Raw genomic sequence first — 22801 nt, forward strand, 5'->3', positions numbered from 1 at the left:
AGCTTTAGTTTGCTATAGTTTAATTCTCCTTTATGGAAAAGGAATTTCCAATTAATCCACAGAGGACTAAGCTATAGTAAAATGTGATTTGCAAATATGGGCAGATTAAATTTGAGCAGCTGATACAGCTATCGCCTTCCAAGTTTTCTTCCTTGCTCCTTTCCTGGCGGTTGGGTCCCTGCCACACTACAGCTGAATTTGGCATGTGGAGCTGCTTGGGAGCACCAGAGTTCACTTCATTGCATAGTGGATTAGAGGGATGCTCATGCAGGATTGCCTGAAAACACAGGGTTTGAAACTTCCGTGGCTTGAAAGTGGATACCTATGCTGTTCATCTGCCTGCAAAGTCAGAGGTGGCTACCTCCAGGAATGGAATGGGAAAACAGAAGAAATAACTTCCTGCTCTTTAACTGAGAAGGATGGCTCACCAATGGACAGTCCCTTCTTAACTGAAATGCTCAGGCATTTTGTGTACTCTAACCCATCTTGTGAACATCCCCCATCTTCAAATAATATGTTTATCCTCCTGTCTATTTTTTAAACTGGAAGACTTTGTAGATCTGAGGAGCTGAGAAGTGTCTTCACTATGAGAGTTACCTGTTGAGGATGTAGGAGGTGGCTAGTGCACTACAACTTTGACACCCTGCTTCCCTTGGGATAATGTCATTGTGGCAGCTTCCCTCCAAGTCTTAGAAATGTACTTTCTCTTTTTTTGTGTAGGTCAGCATGTCACTGAGAAGATGGGGACAGCAGGGGCAGCTAAATATATTCAGGAGACCACAAACATCTCAAGATTTAGAAACTTCTGTTTGTGATTTGTGGAAGAATGAGGTCATGAACATGGCAAAAGAGAGGAAGAGAAAATGTTTAAGAAAGGAATGGAGGAAGGAATAGACTCAGAGAAGGCAGAAATATAAAAAAAGTAGAAGAACACTTAATAGGTAAAGCTCATGCTCACAGTAAGCAAAATATCCATACTGTACCAAAGATGTAGTATTTGTGAAAACATGCTGTAGTTGAGCAGTGCTTTCACCTAACTTTACTTCATATAAAAAACTATTAAAGTGCCCTGGTTTCACAAAATACATTAATGCTGCCAGAACCACAGATAACTATGTCAGTCTTATTTTTCCCCTGCTTTCTTTATGCATGCTGTATCTGAGTACAGAATTTTGCACTTTAGGCACTGCCTGACCATGTCAACAGCAGATTTTGTTTAGTTTTTCAGTGAATGTGCCTGACTGAACATGATTCACATGTTTTCTTAGTGACAGCATAGGCTGCATGGGACATGGCTGTTTTTCCAAAGTTGCTGTAATTAAGTGGAATTCAGGCATTTTCATATTGAATATCTGTGACTTGGGGGGATCCTTGTGTTTTCTCAATGAATACAAACTAAGCTGGCAAGGGCCTCTGCATTTCCTTCTTTCTTCTATGCTTGTAATTATCACAGTGTATAAATATACAGAGACTTTCTCAGATTCTGCCTAAGAAGATTTGACAAGATCTAGCTTTGCTCTGCCCCTTTTCTCTGTGTAAGGAGGCAAGTCAGATACAGTGGATGTGATCTCATTTGTTCCTCCTCCTGTCCGTGCAACTACATACATGCAGTAGAACTTCTAAACTTACTTAAGAACCTAGTTCTTCTTCTTTACCTGGATATATGGTATGGTGTAGGTGTCAAAAATGTTGGAAAAAAAAATTCCTCTTCTCCTCACTGTTGCAGTGAGCTTGCTCCCTCCTCAGGGTGCTCTGGCAGCGTACTTGGGTAGTTCTTCCATGACTTAGAAAAGAGACAAATAGAACAGCTGCCTTCTCAAGTGCCCCTTCATAGGAGAGGAATGTGTTATATAACTCCTCCTGCTACTTATTGTCTTTGCCCTGATTTTATTTGGTTGTCCTAGGATGAAGTTTGTTTTCTTTGAACAGGTGTTAGATTCTTACCAGAAAGGTGAATTTTGTAAAGGATCATTGGGAACAGCAAGAGACTGGTAACCACTGAAGTATTGTATTTGGCTTTCATGGATAGATGGATGGTTAGTTAGCATTTACACAATGCTGTGTACTCTCAGTGTCATTGAAGAAACACTTAATCATTCTTAAACCATTCTGGGATAGATATGGAAGTCAGGAATGGTAGTAAAGGAATGAAGTTCTGTTCTTGCTGAAACTGATTGAAGTTTTTACTTAAAGCTTACTTCTGGTAAATGCTTTTCTGCCATGCTGAGTTGCTATTTACTGACCTAGTGCTAGGATAGCAAGCAAACCTTTTAACGGAAAATGAGGACCAGAATATTAAGGTGAGACAAATCTTTGTTGAATTGTGCAGATTTCTCGTAATTTCTGTTCATTTCTGTTTCATTTAAATTCTTCTCCTTCACGAGGACCGTGTGCTAGTCACACTTTGCCCCATCAGCAGGAAGCCAGCTGACTCCCCGAATTTCTGCGAAGAATTCTGGACGGCACTGGAGCAGCGACACGCCATCCCGACCCAGCGCGACACGTCCGTGCGCGGGGGACGTGGCTGCCGCCGCTGCCTCCTCCCCCGGCGCTGGGTGGGTAGGTGGGCGGGCGGTGACACCCAGGGCTAAGGGGGGGCGTTCTTCCGCCCCGTCGCAGACGCTTGTCCTTCCTATCACCGGCGGCTGCGTTCGGGAGCTGCTCCCGCAGCGGCGAGTCAGAGGCACCTGCGTGGCGGCGGCGAGTAGCAGGGCGCAGCTGCCCGTGATGCAGGGCGGCACTGCCTCGACGGGACGGGCGCTATCGCTGCTGCTGCCGCTGTGGCTGTGCGCGGCGGGAGGCGGCGCGGCGCCGGTCTATAACCTCAGCCTGGCAGTCGACGAGGGGCTGCCGGCCGAGACGCTGGTGGGCGACATCCGCGCGGGGCTGCCGGCGGGCGCGGACCCGCCTGGAGGCTTCCTGCTGTCGGAGAGGAGCGGCGAGTCGGCGGTGCTGGCGGACTTCCACGTCCAGCCGGAGACGGGCATCATCCGCACGGCGCGGAGGCTGGACCGGGAGCGGCGGGCGCACTACAGCTTCGCGGCGGCCACGCTGCGCGGCGAGGTAGTGCAGGTGGAGATCGCTGTCACCGACGTGAACGACCACTCACCACGCTTCCCGAAGGACAGTCTGCAGCTCACCATCTCCGAGCTCAGCCCGCCCGGCACCGCTTTCCGTCTGCCGGCTGCCCGCGACCCCGACGCCGGCAGCTTCGGCACGCAGGGCTACGTGCTGTTGGAGGACGGCGGCGTGGCGGGGGATCCGCCGTTCTTCCACCTACGCTATGTGCGGCCGGAGCCCCTGGAGTTGGTGCTGCTGCGGCGTCTGGACCGAGAACGGGCGGACGTCCACCGGCTGGTGGTGGAGGCGTGGGACGGCGGCAGTCCGCGGCGACGCGGCCGCCTGCGGGTGTCCGTGCGGGTGCTGGACGAGAACGACAATGCGCCCGCATTCAGCCTCGGCGAGTACCGGGTGCGGCTGCGGGAGGACGCACTGCCGGGCACCGCCGTCTGCCGCCTGCGGGCCACCGACCCCGACCTGGGCGCCAACGGCGAGGTGCGGTACGCCATCAATCGCCGGCAGAGCGATCCCGACGGCTACTTCGCGGTGGAGGAGCGCAGCGGCGTCCTGCGCCTCCGCCGCCCGCTGGACCGCGAGGCGCGGGCCCTGCACCGCCTCGTCGTGGAGGCGCGGGACGGCGGCGTCCAGCCCGAGGTCTCCAGCGTCCTCGTCTCCGTGGCCGTGCTGGACGTGAACGACAACCGGCCCTCTATCCGTCTGCTCTACCTCACCGAGACCGGCGGCCCGCGGGTCTCCGAAGGGGCGCAGCCTGGCGACTACGTGGCCCGAGTGTCCATCTCGGACGCCGACGAGGGCGGCGGCGCGGAGGGCCGCGACGGCATTGCGCTGGCCCTGCTGGGCGGCGACGGCGCCTTCGCCTTGCGGGCTGCCGGGGCCGGCGTCTTCTTCCTCTGCGTGGCGGGGGCGCTGGACCGCGAGAACCGCGACCTGTATGAGCTGCGGCTGGTGGCCACGGACGGCGGCACGCCGCCGCTCTTCGCCGAGGAGCCGCTGCTGCTGCGCGTCGTCGACCTCAACGACGAGACGCCCTCGTTCCCGCAGCCCCACTACCGCGCCGCTGTCTCGGAGGCCGCCTCCCCTGGCACCGCCGTGCTCCGCCTCAGCGCCTTCGACGCCGACGAGCCGGGCTCGCCCAACTCCGAGGTGCGGTACGCGCTGGAGGGCGACGCGGCCGCCCTGGCCCTGCTGCGCATCGACGCGCGGAGCGGCGCCGTCAGCACCCGCGCGCGTCTGGACCGGGAGCGGCAGGCGGCGCTGGAGCTGCGCGTGGTGGCGCGGGACGGCGGGGTCCCGCCGCGCGCCGCCGCGTGCCGCCTCAGCGTGCGCGTGGAGGACGCCAACGACAACGAGCCGCGCTTCGAGCGCGCTGTGTACCGCGGCCGCCTGCCCGAGCACGCCGCGCCGGGCCGCCGCCTCCTTCAGGTGAGCTCCGCACCGCCCGCACGGCCCGGCTCCGGGGCCGCTGCCCTTGGAACGCTGCGCTCCAGGGCACAGGGAAGCAGGGAGCGCGGCAGGTGGGGTTCAGATAACCACCGCAGCCCTTGTAACCCCATCCTCACAAGTGCCCTGAGAAATTTGTTCCTTGTCCCATAACACTTGTAGCGTGGGTAATGAGCACAGAAGCTCAGGTCTTCAGAGGGAATCAAGTATCCGCTCTGGTTAAACCTCAGAGGGAGTTAAACCAACTGTGATGCTTCTGAGGACTTGAGATGGTCTTCTGAGAGCCAGTAGGAGCCGTCCCAGAGGGTAGCGTGGAGCAAACTGAATCAGAGAGAGGGCAGACAGTGTAAAACATAGTGGCTTTAAATTAAAATGCACTCCAGGGTCTTTATGATGATTCCCGAGCTTTCTGCTAACCATGTGAATCAACTCACCCTGCCTTTGCAGAAACTGATTAGTCCTAATAGAGAAAAATATACTACTTGTCCATAAAACCCCTTTTACTCTTTGCAGGTGAGGCTGAAATGAGGCTTTGGAGGGACAGAAGTTAACAGAGAGTCCTTTTGCTTTTAGCTTGGAAAAGCATTGCAGAATGTATACCTTTGACTTGAACAAAGTCTTTTCCATCAGAAGAAAGTTCACAGCAGTTGGGCCTGAGTGAATGCAGAAGCATTTCTGAGTTTGTGCAGAACTTACATGAATTTGGGGAAAACCATTACAAGAGGAAACCTAGGAAAAACTGCAACGTGTTTTCTTAGTATATTTGATGAAAAATCAATCTGTCTTTATCTTCAGGAGATCTACTAAATTAATTATTTTTTCTTTCCAAATCAGGAGTCACTGATGATATTTTGGGTCTGACAACAGTTGATTGGAACAAATTCTCTTACCATTTTCCCCCTTTTTTTCTAATTGCACTCTGGAGATGAAAAATTACACAATTTTTGCAGCACTAATATAATTTAATCTATAAAAACTTCGGGAAGGTTGAGCTAATGGAGCTTTTTTTTTTTTTTATCCCAAGCCAAAGAGAAAATTCCATGTCTGCCCTTTCTTTTTCTTTCAACACCATGTGGGGAGGAAAAAAAAAAAAAAACGCGCTGTGCACCGATGGCCCAAGGAATGCCCTGGAGAAAACTGTTACCTTGAGGAGTTTAGGGGTTGGCCATGTCCCGGGGAGGAGTGAGAGGTGTCGGGGCAGCCACGGCGTCCGACCCTGGACGCAGACGTCCGTGGGCTGAAAGGCAGCGGGGCCGGCGCCGCTGGGGAGCGCTGCCGCAGCCTGACGCTGTGGCGGGGCTGACGCATAGCGATTGCTTCTGATTGAAGCGGATAAAAGCCTCCTGAAGGGTTCCTGAGTGTTTTAAATAAAATAACCTGTGATTGTGGTTTTACTATTTTTTTTTCTTGTAGGTTTTGATGCATTAATAATGCAGATTTTCCAGGGCCACAGGTGCACTGTGATGTCACTGTGGATGTCACTCACGGTGCACTGAATTTTGAAAGTGTCACCATGCTGCCATAATCCTGTTTAGAGAGTAGAAAGAAATAGTCATGTCCTGGTAGTGGTTGAACCTGGGGTAATAAAGCCAAACATGAACAGGAAGGAGGAGGAATGAGAGACATGCGCTGGAAGAATAGCAGATAAAAATCCCATGCTCTACCAGGAAAGGAAGGTGCTTCTACATGCACATTAATCCAGGATCATTGTGATGTCCAGGTTTCATACTATATTGTGCAGCAGGCTTAAACTTTAAACATGTCCACCTTATACAATTATCCTCTTATCTTTTCCCCTACGAAAGGAAACCTTCTACTCAAAAGATTGTGAGAAGGGAAGGGCTATCATGAAGTGGACAGCTTTGCTTATGTTGCTTTAGGAGTTGCAGTGAGTGATGATAATGCAGAAAATAGGTTTTGGTTTGCCAAACTGTTTTTCAGGTTCTGTGGTATGAGTCTCGGCTCCAGGTAGGCTCTTGAACTTCAAAGCTAGCATGAAAAGGAGGCAACCATGGACTCTGTTATTCCTGCTCCTGGAGAATAGGAAACTGTCCTGGTTTGAAGACAGGTATTTGCCAAGAAAGGCAGTAACTCCTCCCTGAGATGGAGAGTGCAGGCTCCCCTCCCTCCTGATTATTATAATTTTGGAATCAGGGGCTCTCAGGCACACATAACAGAATAACAGTGCTTTGCTGGTGTGTATATATACATACATATATATATATATATATATATATATATATATAGATATATATAGATATATATAGATATATATAAATATACACACACGTATATATAACAAGGCGAAGAAAACAACACCACCTAGGAAATTAACAATTAACGGAACAGGAACCTAGTTCTTTGGGCTGTGGACACCTTTCCCTGTGGTGCAGTTACCGTCCCAGCTGGCAGGCAGCGCTGGCAGCTCCCGGTGAGCAGGGGAGGTGCGATGATCACACGCGGCTGGAGGGACGCTGCGGGTGCTGGCGGCTGTGTCCCTAATGGGAAGGGTGGAGGAGAGACACTGCTCACGGATCTTGGGCAGTGTTGGTCCCGGTGCTCCAACAGGATGCCTGGAGTGGAGGTGGAGGTGGGAGGGCGTCCGAGCCGGGGGCTGCGGGATCCCCCAGCCGAGGACAGCAACTCCTGGTGTCGGTGTGGCAGAGCGGGGTTTTTCCAGCGACCCTTCTCCAAGCCAGACGAGTGAGAGAGAGTGCAGCTACCCTCACCTGCTTTAGCTGCCTGACCCCCATCCCTGCTACGGTGTAGCCAACAAGTTCTTAGCATCACAAGGGAAAAAACTCCACAGAGAGAAAAGGGAAACAAAACCCAATTCCCAACAGAACAAACCAAGATATTGAAGGAGGCTACTAACGTCCCATCTTCCTCTGCTCCACAACCTGGGAGGTGGTGGTAAACATTTGTTTTATATTTGAGTCACAATCATGATACTGGGAAGTCTTCTAAACCCTCTAGTCTTTTCCCTCTGCAAGCAGAGGGGCCCTTGCAGTAGGTCATTACTGAAATAGTCATGTCCATGGTTCATCAGTAATCTTTGCTTGGGAACCAGCTGGTGACAAACCATTGCCTTGTACACTGTTTGTCTAGAACCTTCACCTTAGTGCTTTGCTGTGCCTCTACCCAGCCACTAAATGACTGTGTTATAAATTACTCACTAAAATCAGGTAGGTCAATCAGTAAGGCAATTTATTAGTTTGTTGATAAGGAACAGGCAGGCAGCGCTGGGGACGTGGGGAGTCTGTGCTCTAGCAGTATGTCCATCTCACCTTTGGTCACAGCTCCTTTTATAGGCAGTTTCTTGGTGGGCTGTAACATGCCCCTGTGCTGGGGTACAAGTCTGAGAAGCCTGAATATTTTTGGCTAGGACTCAAGCAGCAGTGGCCACAATCCCCTGCCAGGTCTGGACAAGGTTAGAACGTGTTGTCAGGTTACACTCCTAGCAAGCAGGTAACAGCAGGGACAAGTCTGTTCCTCGCACAAGCCTGCGTTTCCTTGTGCATAAATACAATTCATTATTACAGTGGCAAAGTAAAAAAATACATAAAACCAAAAAGCACAACAAGGTGATTTTAACAAACATAATGAAATAATTATATTTTCCTGTGTCTCCTGTCCATGCTTTACTTTGAATGCAGTATTTTTGTTTATATTGATCCTGTGGTGTATTTCTATAATGACACGAATCACTATGTAACATGTCACAACTGGACAACTTGTTCCCATATATTCTTGACTGCTTGTTGATAATGGGGGATTTCTTTTCCTTCTGGGAAATCTTTAATTCCTACCGTGATCATTCATTTTCATTTCCCCCTTACTCTCTACAGAGGTACCCCATAATATGGGCTAGTCTTGTGAAATGGATCAACTTGCATGTAAATCTGTATTAGTGTTCCCTCCTAGTCTGTAGGAATTCCCTGATTAGAAGAATTAACCATGTACTTGAAAGACATAGTTTTCATAGTTTTCACTTCTGGAAATTCTGCTTTGTTCCAGGTATATATCTGGGCTTTCCTTGTGGACAAAATAGTCTCCCTTCCAGTGCAGATGCACCAGTAAGGGAGAATCTGAATCCTGAAAAATAAATGGAATTTCTTTGCATTGGCTAATATAAGAAAGAAATATGGCGATGTAATGATTGCATCTTCAGGGCAGATAATGCAGGTGGAGGTCAGAAATCTGAGCAGACAAATGAGAGAAAGTTAAATGAAGAGAATGAAAATCAGAAAGTAGTGGGTTATCAGACATTAGAAAGTAGAGCAGAAGTATGCAGAAATAGTAAGTAAAATTTGGAAGTATTTTACAGCATTTATTTAACTTTGGTCTGTTTTTTGATACTGAACTTCTGGTTTGTTATCAGTTGTTACAGACACACCTTTGTTAAAATTTAAGCATTACTGGTGGCATGCCAAAAAAAAAAAAAAAAAGGTACAAGAAGGTAAAAGTGAACACAACCAGAGATAAGTTGCAGATTAATGCAATTTGCAGAAACTGAAAGGGAAGCAGCAGAAGCACTCTTGGTGTGATTTGATGTCTGCAGACATCTTAGTAATGCTTTGATTTTTGCAGATGTATCAACATCCTGGTTTCTTCATGCATGTTAATTTTGAATAGTCATTGGCCTTAGGGATGACATCAGTTACGATGATGATCTTTCAGCATAATATGAATCTATTTTTCTGAAGATCTTCAGTATGGCCTAGAAATGGAGTAAGATGGAGGAATGAGTGAGAACTCCTTGGGTGTTCTCCTGTCTTTCTTACTATACTTTCTCAAGGATCAATATGGTTACAAATGTTCATCTATGACCTCTGGTGCTCCAACTTCATTGGGTTATCTTCTAAAATGAGCAAAGCAGCTAATAGTTGTTAAAAAGTTGTTTATTGCAGAAGCACATCAGTCTCAAAAGGCGCAGCCACAGACATCAAAGTCCGTGCTAAGTTTTAGTTTAGAGTCCCAAATAGGAGCAGAAGCTTTTCCCAGAGGTCCCTGTGGGGCCGATCTTGCTGTGGCAGCTCCTATCTTCTTCTTGAGTGTTGAAGTTGATGGTGAACAAAAGCAAAAGAGCAATGGCAGAAAAAGAAGAAAAGGCAATGGCAAAAAGCAAAGGCAAAAGCACCAACTCTTCCCAATACATACTCTTACATAGCATCTTCCCAACAAGCTAAGACACAAACTGGGACCACCACTCCTTAACCTATTAGAATTCTAGTTTCTTAACGTGCCAGATTACGTACAAACTACGCATACGACCTATCTTGTTCTATCTGAAAAATGTAAGCAATACTCCCACTGTAGCCCTATTATGTCTAAGCACTGGCTACAACCACGGATCCTGGAGCCTCTACTGAAAACATTGGTATGGTTTTCAACCTTCACTAGAACTCACACTTCTACTTTGGTATCTAAACTTTTTACTTACTAAAAGCATTAGAGCTCATACTAAAATTTACTGACTTACTTATCCTAAAACTAAAACTTACACCTCTAACTTTTGTGTGAATAGGTTAATATATTTCAATCCATTCACAGGCTTTAATTCAATCCCTGTACTCTGATTTCTCTCTTAAGAATTCATAGAATCCCCCGACTCATTGACTCCAACATCCATCAACTCTCAAGTGCTGGTGGTGATTATATCCTATTTCTGTTCTCTTTGGTGTTAGCTTGGCAATTTTAGTAGATTTAGCATCTGATAATGTGTAACTCTTTTATAACTGTACCTCTGTGACCTAAGAGTAAGGAGTCTGACAAAATGTTTCTCTTCTGAGCCATTCACTTACCCTGTGAATGAATTAAGAAATAAAGCTTTGTCATATATCTGCCTTGCTTACAGACGTTTAATTCTGATTACAAATTTTATTTTCAATTTTTTTTTTGGGTGATTGTAATACTTCTTAGTACTCATTGTTATGGTTCTCTTTAGCACATTTTATCTCCAAATTATAGTACTGTATCACCAGATATGTCAGGATTTCCTTCTTCTAGCTGAAGTCGAGTATTGAAAGGCAATATTCTTTCTCTTTCTTACTGTCTCTGAGCAGGCTAAAACTTTATCTGAATTAGGAAAGATCAGCACATCATGTTGGCATCAGTTTGCCTGGTACTTTTTTACCTAGATGTGATGGAAACACCACATTCTCTTCTTATCCTTCATGGACTCTTGTATAAAAGAGTATTTCCCTTACTGGCTTCTGCAAAGCTCAAAGATTTGGTGATGGTGACAGCACTCACTCAACTCATATTTTGGACTTAATGAAACTGATTGCTTTGTGTTTTACAGCACAGTGCATTCTGTATATGTTTGGGGCTTGTAGGTTAAACTTGCTTCCACTGCCAGGGCATGCTGTAGCTTATAGGGTATAAATGTATGACATAAATGTCATTCTCCTGTAGTGCACATGCATTATTTAGAAAAATCTAACAACTTATGTACGTGTAATTGCATATTGAAGAGAACATTGTCATGACTTTGTAACAGTCATGTCAGTAGCTTTTTAGTAAATTTATTTTCTTTTATGGTGTATTAGAAAATTCATGCTTATTGGCTGTAGAGTCATCTCTGAAAGAGCAGAGGAAGAGGAAATCTGCCAAATGACAGAACCATATGCATTCCAGTGTTATGACAACTTGAACTTTTCTGGTCCATTAAGGAGGTCCATTAAGGAGGAATGTTTCAACTTACTGGGTAGTGCTTCCCTGTTCCTTTTATTTAGAAATAATAGACTTTGTGATGCTGAGACTGTGGGAGGTTTGTAAATGCAATAACAGCAAAAAAGATTTTGTTTAAAGGTCTTAAAGCTAATCTAGGTATGCCAGGAATCATGGAGTAATAAATCTGTGAGATTTTAGAAAATACTATTTAAAGTTATAATATGTGTAAGAAGGATGCATGTGGTTTGAGGATTTTTTAAGTGCTTAGAACATATGAGAGTTGTTATTTTTACTTTCTTGAAATACACATTTCCAAGAGCTACTTGCAGAAAGAGAGAGTTCTAAAAAAGACATTATGGCATGCATCTTCTCTAATTTTTCTGTGCCTTCTGAAAAATTAAAAAGAGAACTATAAGGACAAAAAGTAATGGAGGATACATCCCTGCTTTGAGGGATGGAGACTTAGACTGTAATCTGTCACTGAGATGCTAAGCAGGTAGCACCAGCATTGGCTGCAGACCACGTCTTTCTTCTTTTCCTTCCCTCAATGTTGAAACAGGGAAAAGGATAGTCCTTTCCCTCATGGTTTTGGTTCTGGATAAGTTAAGCCACACTGCAATTACCAAAAGCAGAAATGAAACCCCAAAGAAGGTTCATGTAAATTCTAAAGAGTTATGAAATCCAACTCATCCCTGTTAGAGATAAACCAGAAAGAAGCTAAAGGTGTCATGCTATGCATCCCTCTATTTGCTTCTTGAGCTTTCCAGGTCTTATTTTCACTGTATTCAATTTTCAGTCAGCTGCAGAAAAGACAGATTTTGCTTGTTCACTTGAAATGCCACTGTGTTCTAGAACTAGTACAATTGACAGCAGAGAGCCCAAACCCCAGACTAAACTACAGTAACAGCAAAGAAATTTGTCATATAATCTGTAACTATAATGCAAAACTATTTATAGGTTCATCCAATTTCTGTTCTTATACTGAGTCTGAATTTCTGTCATAATTTCTGTTAGATGTGTAATTTTGTAGCAATTATTTATTTCTAAATTCACAACAAATATCCCTTTGCACTCCAGAAGCTTTTCAGTAGATTCTCAGTATATTATCATAGCTTTGTGGGTATAAAATTGGTTTTCATGGCTATGCACAACTTTTTGTGATCTTTTAATATGTAGCTTTAGGAAGTGTGGGTGGTCTGGGCTCAAATATGTATGCATATATATATATATATATATATATATATATATATATATATATGCTTCTTTGAATCTGTGCAGGAGCAGTAGATGGCCATGCTGAGCTTATTGCAGGAAGGAAGAAAAATAATAAAACGAATCAGCCCCCAAAATACATCATTTTAATCATTAGGTAACTTCAGGTGAATGGAAACTCTCCAGATGCTTTTGCTTAAGAATTCTTGTATGGTGGCCTTTTAGCATTTTAAAAATAAAAAAAACATTCCATTTAATAATTAAAGCATTTGTAAGAATGAGAGTCTGTTCCTTGATGCAGTCCTTTCAATCAGTATCCAGCACTGAATGTGTGCTTTGGAAGCTCTCATCCTGGGAAATCGGAATTGGAATCCTTTCACTTTTGCTTCTCTTAGTTTGTGGTTACTCTTAAATGTGGAAAGTGTTAAATTCAGTGTCTAATACCTGCAAAAAACCAAAAAAAAATCTCCAAAGGTAGTTGCGCCATCTGTGTAATAAATTTACAGCTGTTTGCTACCTGAATCCACAATTTAGAGAACATATGAGATAGTGAAACATCAAAAACACATTGTCATAGAGACATTTGGCTTTTATTTGAGAATTAAAAATTACGTTAAAGTTTAGGAACAAAAAATGTTTAAAAATATTGCAATAAATTACCTTTTTTTCCCAGTTCTCAGGAAAATATTTTAATTGATATGAGCGAGATGGGTCTGGGAAGATGGAAGTTTTGAAAGCTTATGTGTGGCTAAGTCCAAAATTTTCTGCATACTTCCATCTATAACTGTGATAGGAAAAGAAGCATATGTGATAAAGATATTCTTGTTGGAGAAATTGGATATGTCCATAACTGTGGAAGAGTAAAGATACTAAAAAGTCTTAATCGTAGAGTTTATATTGCAGAGAGCTGTGTATTAAAATATTAGCTAATAGACTACTCAGAGCACCACTGGCAAAGATAGAGTCCTTGAACACCTTCGGCCGCTAAATTTTTAGATTTTAATGCAGCATAATGAATAACATTTAAGTGTCCAGCAGGAGTTCATTCATAGCCACTGACCTTCTGGAGTAGTGTACTACTGTAAAGTACTACTTTCTTAGATGGAAGTCATCCCAATTCAGAAACAGATGAGTTTTGATGGTGTTCACTTTTATACAAAGAATTGGCATCAGCAGTTGTCTTACAGTACACTAGACCAAGTTATTAATAAGCTGTGAATGGATGGGTATGGCTGGGTCTGTCCATTTATCAAATACTAATGGCATTTCATCATCCTTACAGATTTTCATTAATTGCTGGGTCAGCAGAAGGCTTAATCTTTCCTGGAAGGCTTTAAAGCATTGGGAGAGAGATAAGTTAGGAATCCCTTAAATTCCATTTTACTATGCAAGCAGATTGATGCGCAGAATAAGGCTTTTTATTTTACTTCACAGCTCAGTTCATTCTTGAAATAAAACTTCTAGTTGCATGCTGAAAAAAAGATAAAATCAATGATTTCCAGAGTCTGCATTTTTCTTTTAAAGTGCATGGGTTTGATTTACAATCTTATGAGCTTCAGTGTGTCAATCAGCTGCCTGTTCCAGATAAAGCACCTTTTGCTGTCAACGTGGAGACAAAGAGAATGGTTGGTCCCAACTCCTTATGATTTCACAGATCTGCTGTAGCATCTCTCCATTTATTTCTAGTACTCATTCTTGTTAGCTGCAAAAGCAAAACAAAACAAAACAAAACAAAAAAACCCCAAACCCAAACCAAACCAACCAACCAACCAACCAACCAACCAAAAAACAAAATAAAACAAAACAAAACAAAACCAAAAAACCCCAAAATAAACAAACAAAAAAATAAAATAAAATGAAATGAAAAAAGGCATTTTGCCAGCAGCTACTCTTTAACACCAAATACTGAAATGTGCCACTGGTGAAAATATGAAATTAAGCCTTGTTTACAAAGGAAATGTAGCAGAAGAAAGTTCACATTTTATAGAATTGATAGAAGATAGTGCCCTTGCTCTCAGTCTATGAGAAAAGCATACTAATCTCTGTAAAAAGGCACTTCTTTCAGGAGGAGTAATGAATTTTTAAAATTATACTCATAAATCACAGTTCATTCAATCAGTTCTAAGCTCTTTGAGACAACTATATAAGAAGCTGTACAAAATCATTAATTTCATTGGCACTTAGGTGAAATAATTCTTTTCAGAAGTTGAATTGCAAGATATTTCTGTCATACCTGGAAAGCAATGATATATTTGGCATTGCAAAAGAAGATGTGCAGATACTTCTCACCTCTTTGTACTGAACTACTCTCCTATATAAACTTATGACTATAATTTTATACTATATAGAAATAAATGTGCAGCTGATTAAATAGCTCTAGCTTATCTAACACATACATGACCAAATGCAGTAACTGTAAGCATCTACAGTAACTACTAGTGCACTCTAATGCAGATTTCATGTTTGTAAGGACCTGTGTGCTGTTTGGCTGTGCTTGGATATAAAATCTGCTGACTCCTCTGGATAAATACTTATTAAGGATTTTTAGGGTAGCAGGAAATATGTACCAAAGTAGGTGGATTAATGATTAAATTGTGTTATGTATAGAGTCAATTAATAAGGCCCATTTAAATGAAATAGGGTAAAGAATGTTTTAACTGGGCTTGCTTTATGTGCGTGAACTTGACAATACAATCCCAGCTTCATTGTAACATCTGATAGGGAGAGTTAGCAGAACCTGTTTTAAGGGATGGTACTTATGTTGCAGTCTCTTTTTGTGCCTATTTCCTCACTTCCACAAGCTTCCCATTGATAACTAGATGGGTCAAATCTATGGACTTTGAAATGCTTTGCTTTGTTTAGAAGTGGGTTTTCATTCTATAACTGAAAGTACATTGGAGATGCAGCCTCAGAGTCTCTCCTTGTTGTCTGTACTAAATGAAAACAAGCATTACATTTATGCCAGACTTAACTAGCTCCATTTCCTATGGGATATGATTTAAAATAAAAATCAGGGTAGTCATGCCTATTTGTTTGTGCTCATGGACTGCACTGCTTTAAGCATAAACTGTTGCAAGTACTGACATTATTTGCTGTAATAAAAGCAAATGTGCTAACTTCCAGCCCTGACAGATGTCTCAATCTCCTGCACTGACCTTGTGTAAAGTGTTTATGTCTCCCCTTCCCCCTTCTTTTCCCCAGCTACTTCCTTTGTGAAGGGAATTAGGTTGTCATGCCTATGTCTGCTCCACTTCCACTAACTTGTGCCTACATCTGGTACTGGGAAAGGGGCAACAGGAAGGGCAGTTTTTAGCTAATGTCTGGCTAAACATGTGCAAGACAAACAATTTGTGTATGCTCTTTTTTTTAACAGATATAAGCAAACACATAGGGTTTAATATAGTGTCCAAGGAGCTGGATGTATCTTACTAATCAAGGAAACTGCTAGAGATGAACTGCACTCTGCTTCTGGTCCCTTACCTTCTATATGACCTTTTGTTTTCAGTTGCATAAAACCTCAATAAATAGAATTTTATTCTACACATTAAGTTTTTCCTGCTTTGAATTTTTAGCTCATGTCCAGACATATCAGAGTAATGATTTACCAAAGCATTTTCTTCCATGTGTCCTTCTGCATTGTGGCATTAATATTAGACCTTTCATTTGTATGAAACTGTTTTCTCACAGGCTGTTATCACTCACAGATATATTGATATCTTTATCTCTGCTTCTTTACATCAGTAAGGTCACATATTAAACACTGCATAGATACATAGACACCTAATTATTTTTACTTAAGGTTATTTCACTAATCATTGCATAGGCTATTGCATTTATATTAATTAGGAAATTTTATGAATATATTTCAGTTTGGTACTTTGATCACTATGATGCTTAAGTGACATTTCTGTAGGATCAATGTGCATTTATGTGGACACAGACTCAATAAAGCATGTCTGTTGTTCTTCTCTGCAAAGATTGTCTACAGATGCTCACAAATAAGAAGAATAATCCCAGAGAGGATTATCCCTCTGTTAATGCTTAAGTCAGAACAAGAGACTGTAAATGCGTGTTGTATAGGTAGCGTTTTTGGTGTAGTAGAAAATACATTCATTTCAAGAATGTATCAACTCAGAATTTGCAGCTACATTCAGTGGAAGGGAAGCAGCAACTTTAAAGCAGCAACTCAGCACTTGCTCAGTACAGTACACAATACACTCAAAACCTGTTTTGAGAGTTTTGTGTACTATACTGCTACTGCTGCTCAAGAAGATATCCAACACAACCTGATTTATGGCATTTTGAGAAATTAAATCACTGAAGGCCTTTTGGATGTTATGGAGCATGCTGTGCTTGCACTCATAGTTATTCTAGTGAGGCTCTGGGGTAGCTGTTCAGCACCAGTAGTACCAAGGCTTACTTGGTGTTTGGAGCCCACCAGGATCTAGTCTCCAGCTCATGGTGCAAAGATAGGACGGGGCAAAAATTGCCCAAATTGAACATTGTCTATTGAATCAGAGCACAAAATTTGGTAATGATGGGTTTTAAAATAGACAAAGCCTGGTGTTTCCTGCCTCTGCCTCATGTTTGTATAGGTCTGTCAACAACGTCACTTCAGTTGGTGGCTGGACAAGTTGAGAGACAGTGGGGAGAACTGGGAAGGTATCTCCAAAAAACTTTTGTTGTTCAAACATACAAGGAGCTCAGGAACATAAGCTGCAATGAAATCAGCCACAGCTTGTTCTTTGGGGGGATTTTCAGGTTCTCTGCATTTTGAAAATTCTAGCTAATTTAATGTGTGTCTGTAGGTTTCTGAGGGGAAGGGAGCACTGTGTGCATGACACTGTTGGAGCAAGGGAATGAAACAAACTAATACTAAACAAACTAAATGTGACCTGCTTTCTCAGAGCACAGAACTCCTTAATGTAACACATTTTAAAACATGTGCTGCTGTCACTCGTAACAGTAGAATAGTTATTTTCCCTAAAAGTTTAATTTGAAAATGAAGTCACAAATTAGAAAATGATTTTTCCTTTAGTTTTAGATTTGTATAACTTTTAAAGATCGAAGAGAGAGCATTTAATTTTGGGTTTCAAAAGAAAGAAGAATGGCAACCTCCCATGTATTTGGCCCTTGATTGTTTGTTTGCTCCCTTTTGTTACTATGAAAGTAAAATTCTATATCCAGGAATTGGTTTATTTTCTTTTTTTATCTGTCTTGGAAGTTGGTGTATTTAACAATAATTTTCGCAGGGGTACAGTTTTGTAATGGTTTTGCTGTAATATCGGGCTGCTTTTGTGTTCTCTTTCCATTGATAAAAAAACACAAGTCTCTTAGGTTTGTAATATTCAATTAGAGAAGTAATGTTTACATTTCTCAAAACTAATACATTTTGTTTTGTTTTGTTTTTTAATTTTAAAATCCACCTGTGCATGTATCTGAGGATGGGGGAAAGACCTGACAGCTGAAACAGCTTTTTTGAAAGGCTAACTGCCTTTAATTTTCAGAAATGTTTGTCTGAAGGGAGGACCCTAGCCAATCTTTGAGAGTTAGACTAGACCATGTGTTACATTTCCAGAACCCCCGTGGTTGTGGGATACAAATTATCCCTCACTTTCTAAAACTTCACTGTTGAAATGGGATGTTCTGAAATCACCAGGCAACACAAATGTTTTCCATGTCTATTTCATCTTATTGGAGGCTATTTATAGTGTACTTTTTGAGACTTTGATTTTATGCTATACCATCATTCTTGCTAATTGCTTCTAATGGAAACCACGTTTTAGGCCTATGAGCAGGCACTAATCATGATAATTTTTCCTAGAAAGTATGGATGAAAGTTAGAAACATTGGTAGGGATTATCAGGTGAAAATCTCATCATCCCCATAGGCTCCCAGTAACTACACATCCCCTTGCCTACCCCACATTTCTGGGAAACTGAAACTATCAGAACTGCTGTGCCTTCTGAAACACATGGTCAGGTAGGTATTTTCATAAAGTCTCTGGCTCTAGCTGCTCTTTATCTATATTCAGTGTTTTCTAAGTGGACAAGTTATTTACAGAGGAATGTTAATACTTAACATCTAATCTAAATCAGTTTGCATTTATAATTTTTTAGGCTGGATTATTTTGACTTACAGTCATCCATGTTTGGGTTTTTTTTATTCTCTTCAGTTTCCAATGAATAAATTCCCAGGTCTCAGAAAAAAAAAAAAAGCTGGTATATAATTTAATATTTTGTCATTCTGTATTTGTTAGTTCAGTCTTCTGGTTCTTCTGTATAAAGATCCTCTTGATATCCTCTACATTTATAGTGCTTTCTAGTTTCAAGAATTAGTGAATGTTACTGAATTGCTTATGTTCTGGTTTTGATTTGTTTTTTGTTTTTTGTTCTTTGGTTTTTTTTTCTGGTTAATTAATTGATTAAACAAGCTGGTTATCAATACAACCAACATATTCATTAATCCCCTTTTTCGAGACAACTTGTTTTGATTCCTTCTTTACCTAGTTTTATAGAATATGATTATTTGAGTAAAAGTTGTATCTGTACTAAGTTACTACTTAGAAATGTGATTTCTATTCATTGCTTTATTAAAACAGATCAGCTTTCTTCTGTGCCTAGAAAAATGTGTTGTTGGAAGGATACTGAGATACTTGGCAAATGTTTTATTTTCTGTCTCTGTTCTTTGAAAATTCTTCAAATAGTTCTATTTAAAGTCAGGCTGATAGGATTGTAGTTGCCACATCCAGGTTTTCTCCTTTTCTGTAGTTCTCCTTTTCTGTAGTTCCTCCATTTGATATTTTTAAGAGAGGTTGTTTTGTTAAGATCTAGAATGGTTACAGCTGCAAGCTTGCAGTTTGATTTGTCTATTTTATAATAATTCTATGCTGGGTCCTCCCACTTTGAATGCTGTTTGAATTTTATCTGTTAGGACCTGTTGTGTCCTCACTATAGTTATGCTGGCCACAATCACTGCTGATAGCAAAAGTGGGGAAGGTACTCCTTCACTTTGAGTACAATGGCCAATTTTAACAGCATGCGCTCATTTCATCTTAGTAGACACATTTCTCTTTATTTTCTTTTGACCAGGAATGCCTATAATTTTTTATTTTGATAAACTTAAGTCCTAGAGCCCTCCATTTTTTTGGTCTGGGTTAACTGCTCATTTGAGTATTATATATTTATCACATAAACTTTGAGATACAGGCTAACAGTTGTTCATTCCTCAGTTTAAACTTACATGGTCTGAAACATTCAAGTCCAATGGCTTTGCTATTTTCATTAGTTTATGAGTCTCTGAGAAGTCAAAACTTCTTATAAAGAAATGATTCCTGGTGATATTCCTTCTCCAAGAATATGGTAATTCCCTCTGTGTATCTTCATGTCTAGCCCTGGGGCCAAGGAGTCCTAGAGCAGATACTCAGCTTTATTCCATGTGATGCTGAGGGAAAGAATCCACTTCACAGCAGAATATCCTCTGAGCATTAGTTCAACACTTGGCAGCTGTTAAAATCTCATCTTCTTGTCTGAGGACTAACAATCTATGCTTCTCTTGGCTTATAGACTTGCACATGAATTCATTCTGTTTTGTTTTGTTTTGTTTTGTTTTAATAACATGCAGGTTAACTGGGGCTGCCAGGAGAGATTCTCCTCTAGTGAGACATTTCACTGGCTTATGTGTTAGGGATTTATTTAATTAGACCATTTCTTCTTTAAGCCTCTGGAATCTGAACCTCTGTGGGGTCTCTAAGCACCTTCTGGAGATACCATAAATCTTTCAAGTGACTGTTGGGATTCAGCCCAGCTCCTCTTGGCTGCTGCACTTTCTGGCTTTTCTTCATAACAAAGCTTTTTTGATATTTTCTTCTCACGTGAACTTCTGGGTCTCCAACTAAATGAAACCACCTTTTTTCTCCTCTCTGAAAATTACTGAGATTGCCCCCTATGTAGTCTTTTCTTTCAAAGCTTTTTAAACTTTCTATTTTATCTGTGCAGTGAATTTTTCTTGTTTGGGTGTTCTCTGCTCTCTCCACTTCCTCCTTGTGGACAAGCAGAAGAAAGCTCTTTACTTTAATCAACCTCACTCAATGAAGTAATTGTTATTCTTAATGGCCAGTCATTATATCTAGTTGGAGTGGTATGGCTGGAAATAGTGTGTACAAGAGTTAGTACATTAAAAATCCCAATATTTATTAAAAAATTTTCAAATGTCTGAAAAAGTTCATGGGTTGTTTACAGGGAGGATTCCTGGACTGTCACTGTTCTCATCATGCAGTAATAAAACTGCTTTTCTTAAGTGGAATTGTTAATGAAGCCTTCACAGAGCCTGAAGAGGCAGACAGTCATCTGTTATATTCCTCACTCTGCTTTTAAAAATCCTCTAGAAAATTCAGGTTCTCTGAATATATAGAATATCTGTAATCCCTCTTAGAATTAATATTCATTCATGCATCACTATAAGCAAGAGATACGATTTCTGATTTGCAAGAAGAAACATCTCAGTTGTATTCCTCTTTAGTCTATGAAGTTGTTAAGCATAAATGGAATTCTGGTTATAATTCAGCCTACTTCAGTTTATAACTTTGCTGTTGCATGTATGAAATGGGAAGAAAGATTACACAGGTAATTAAAGTCCTGATGGAAGATAAAAATAGTTTTATGTTAATGAGAAGGAGGCAGACTAACAAATACAGAGATGAGACTGGAATATTAAGCTGCCATCTGGTAATGGCCAAAAAAAAAGAGGCATTGTGTCATTATCATGGTGATAGCACCCTTTGATACCATAAAAATATTGACTAATTTTTTCTCTTTAGATATCTGAATACTTTTTACCAAGTATATGGTACTAAGACCATTCAATATTTTTGCCATATTCTTTTGCAGCAATAAAGTGCTTAAAACCCCTTCAAAATGTAATAAAAATGGGATTCAATATAATATAGAACCATAAGTTGAGTTCTAGTTATTTGGCTACTCTTGTTTAAAATGTGAACTGAGAACACTTTTTTTGCATATAACTCCTCTAGAATCATTCACTGGGTTAGTTCACATTCTCTTCATGTGTACAGTCATTACAAGCCTTGGAAACCATAATGCAGTACACAGATTTAGATACTGGCATTGTGTATATTTCTGACAGTTGCAGGGGGATTTTATATCTTCAGAAAGTTACTAAATTTTAAGTACATTGACCACATCTAGCTGCAGCATCAATGATATGGATGATCTTTATGCAATATATTATTCAAAACCTTAAAATACTACCATTGATTTGGTAGAGCTGTCTTTAATTTGTTCTTTCAATCTGTGTGTTTTGGAGTAATTTATCAATTTTCATAAACTTACATATGTAAACATGTAACTCCAGTGCCTTTAATCAGATGATCTTTTAGGTGGATTTTTTGATTATTAATATAATTTGGAGATTTAGACCAGCAGCACAAAATAAGTAGCAAGATTAGGCTGTTATCTTCTCTGGTTCAAATCACCAGAGATGTGATTTCTGCTGGCTCTTTTGTCACACTTACTCTGGTTCAGTGCTTTAGATCTTATCCTGCCTTTTCTGAGCTGAAAAAATAATGCAGGCTTTCACTTAGAATGAACCTGAAACTTGTTTCACTGTTTTGGTTTTTTTTTCTATTTCCTATTAAATATGAAGTTAACAAGATGCTGCAGGTGGAATGAAAAATTGACATCTTTTGGAAATAAAGTGCATTTTTTTGATCCTTAAGGAAAGCAAAGGTGTTAATGTTCTATTTCTTTATTCTTTTTTTTCCCCTAATAACTCAGTTGTTAATTCATTCATAAAGGCAGACATCAAGCTCCCGTTTTCCATTTTCTGAAAGGGGGGGGTGTGATATGTGTAGGTGAAGGCTTTTCTAGTACATTAAAACCAGAACACAATTCTATATATGTTTTCCACAATCACAGCTGTAGAATGTTTGGAAAACATTTCTAATATTGAAGGTGTTCTTAATCATTATGATGTTAATCTGGTGAATTGCTGTAGCATGCCAGGATGTTTCCCAGGAAACGGATTATAATAAATCCAGGACATTAAATCCATATTGTGGAAATAAGATTCAAGTGAGGAAAGTTGAAAAAGAAAGAAAAGTCGTAAAGACAGTAAAGCAATGTCCTCTCTCATAAAGGAGGGTTTACTGTGAAATTTCCGTTCTCTTTGTGCTCCCACCCTGCCATTGCTGTTGGTTTATTTCCCCCAGAGGCTTCTTTAATACTGAAAGCCTGACTTAATTATCTTGAATTAATTAATTCAATGTGAAGTGAAGAACACTGAATATCAGTGATTGACTTGTGAAGGACCTGCATGGAAGTTGTAGAAATGGGTATAAAAACGTGGAAGTCTTAAGGAATCCTGCAGGATCAGC

The 22801-nt window shown here is 41.2% G+C and overlaps 1 protein-coding gene across 1 annotated transcript in view; it reads left to right on the forward strand.

Annotated features, from left to right (window-relative positions):
- Positions 1 to 1905: 1905 nt before the first annotated feature.
- Positions 1906 to 22801, forward strand: part of DCHS2 (dachsous cadherin-related 2) — a gene marked incomplete at its 5' end in the record, with an annotated part of 124127 nt that continues 103231 nt past the window's right edge. Inside the window, 2 exons of the mRNA XM_079307168.1 lie at positions 1906 to 1951; positions 2420 to 4503. Of these exons, the coding sequence (XP_079163294.1) occupies positions 1906 to 1951; positions 2420 to 4503 (2130 nt within the window). The remainder of the gene's footprint in view (positions 1952 to 2419; positions 4504 to 22801) is intronic.

This window comes from Erithacus rubecula (assembly GCF_903797595.1).
Source record: "Erithacus rubecula genome assembly, chromosome: 5".
NCBI lineage: Eukaryota > Metazoa > Chordata > Aves > Passeriformes > Muscicapidae > Erithacus > Erithacus rubecula.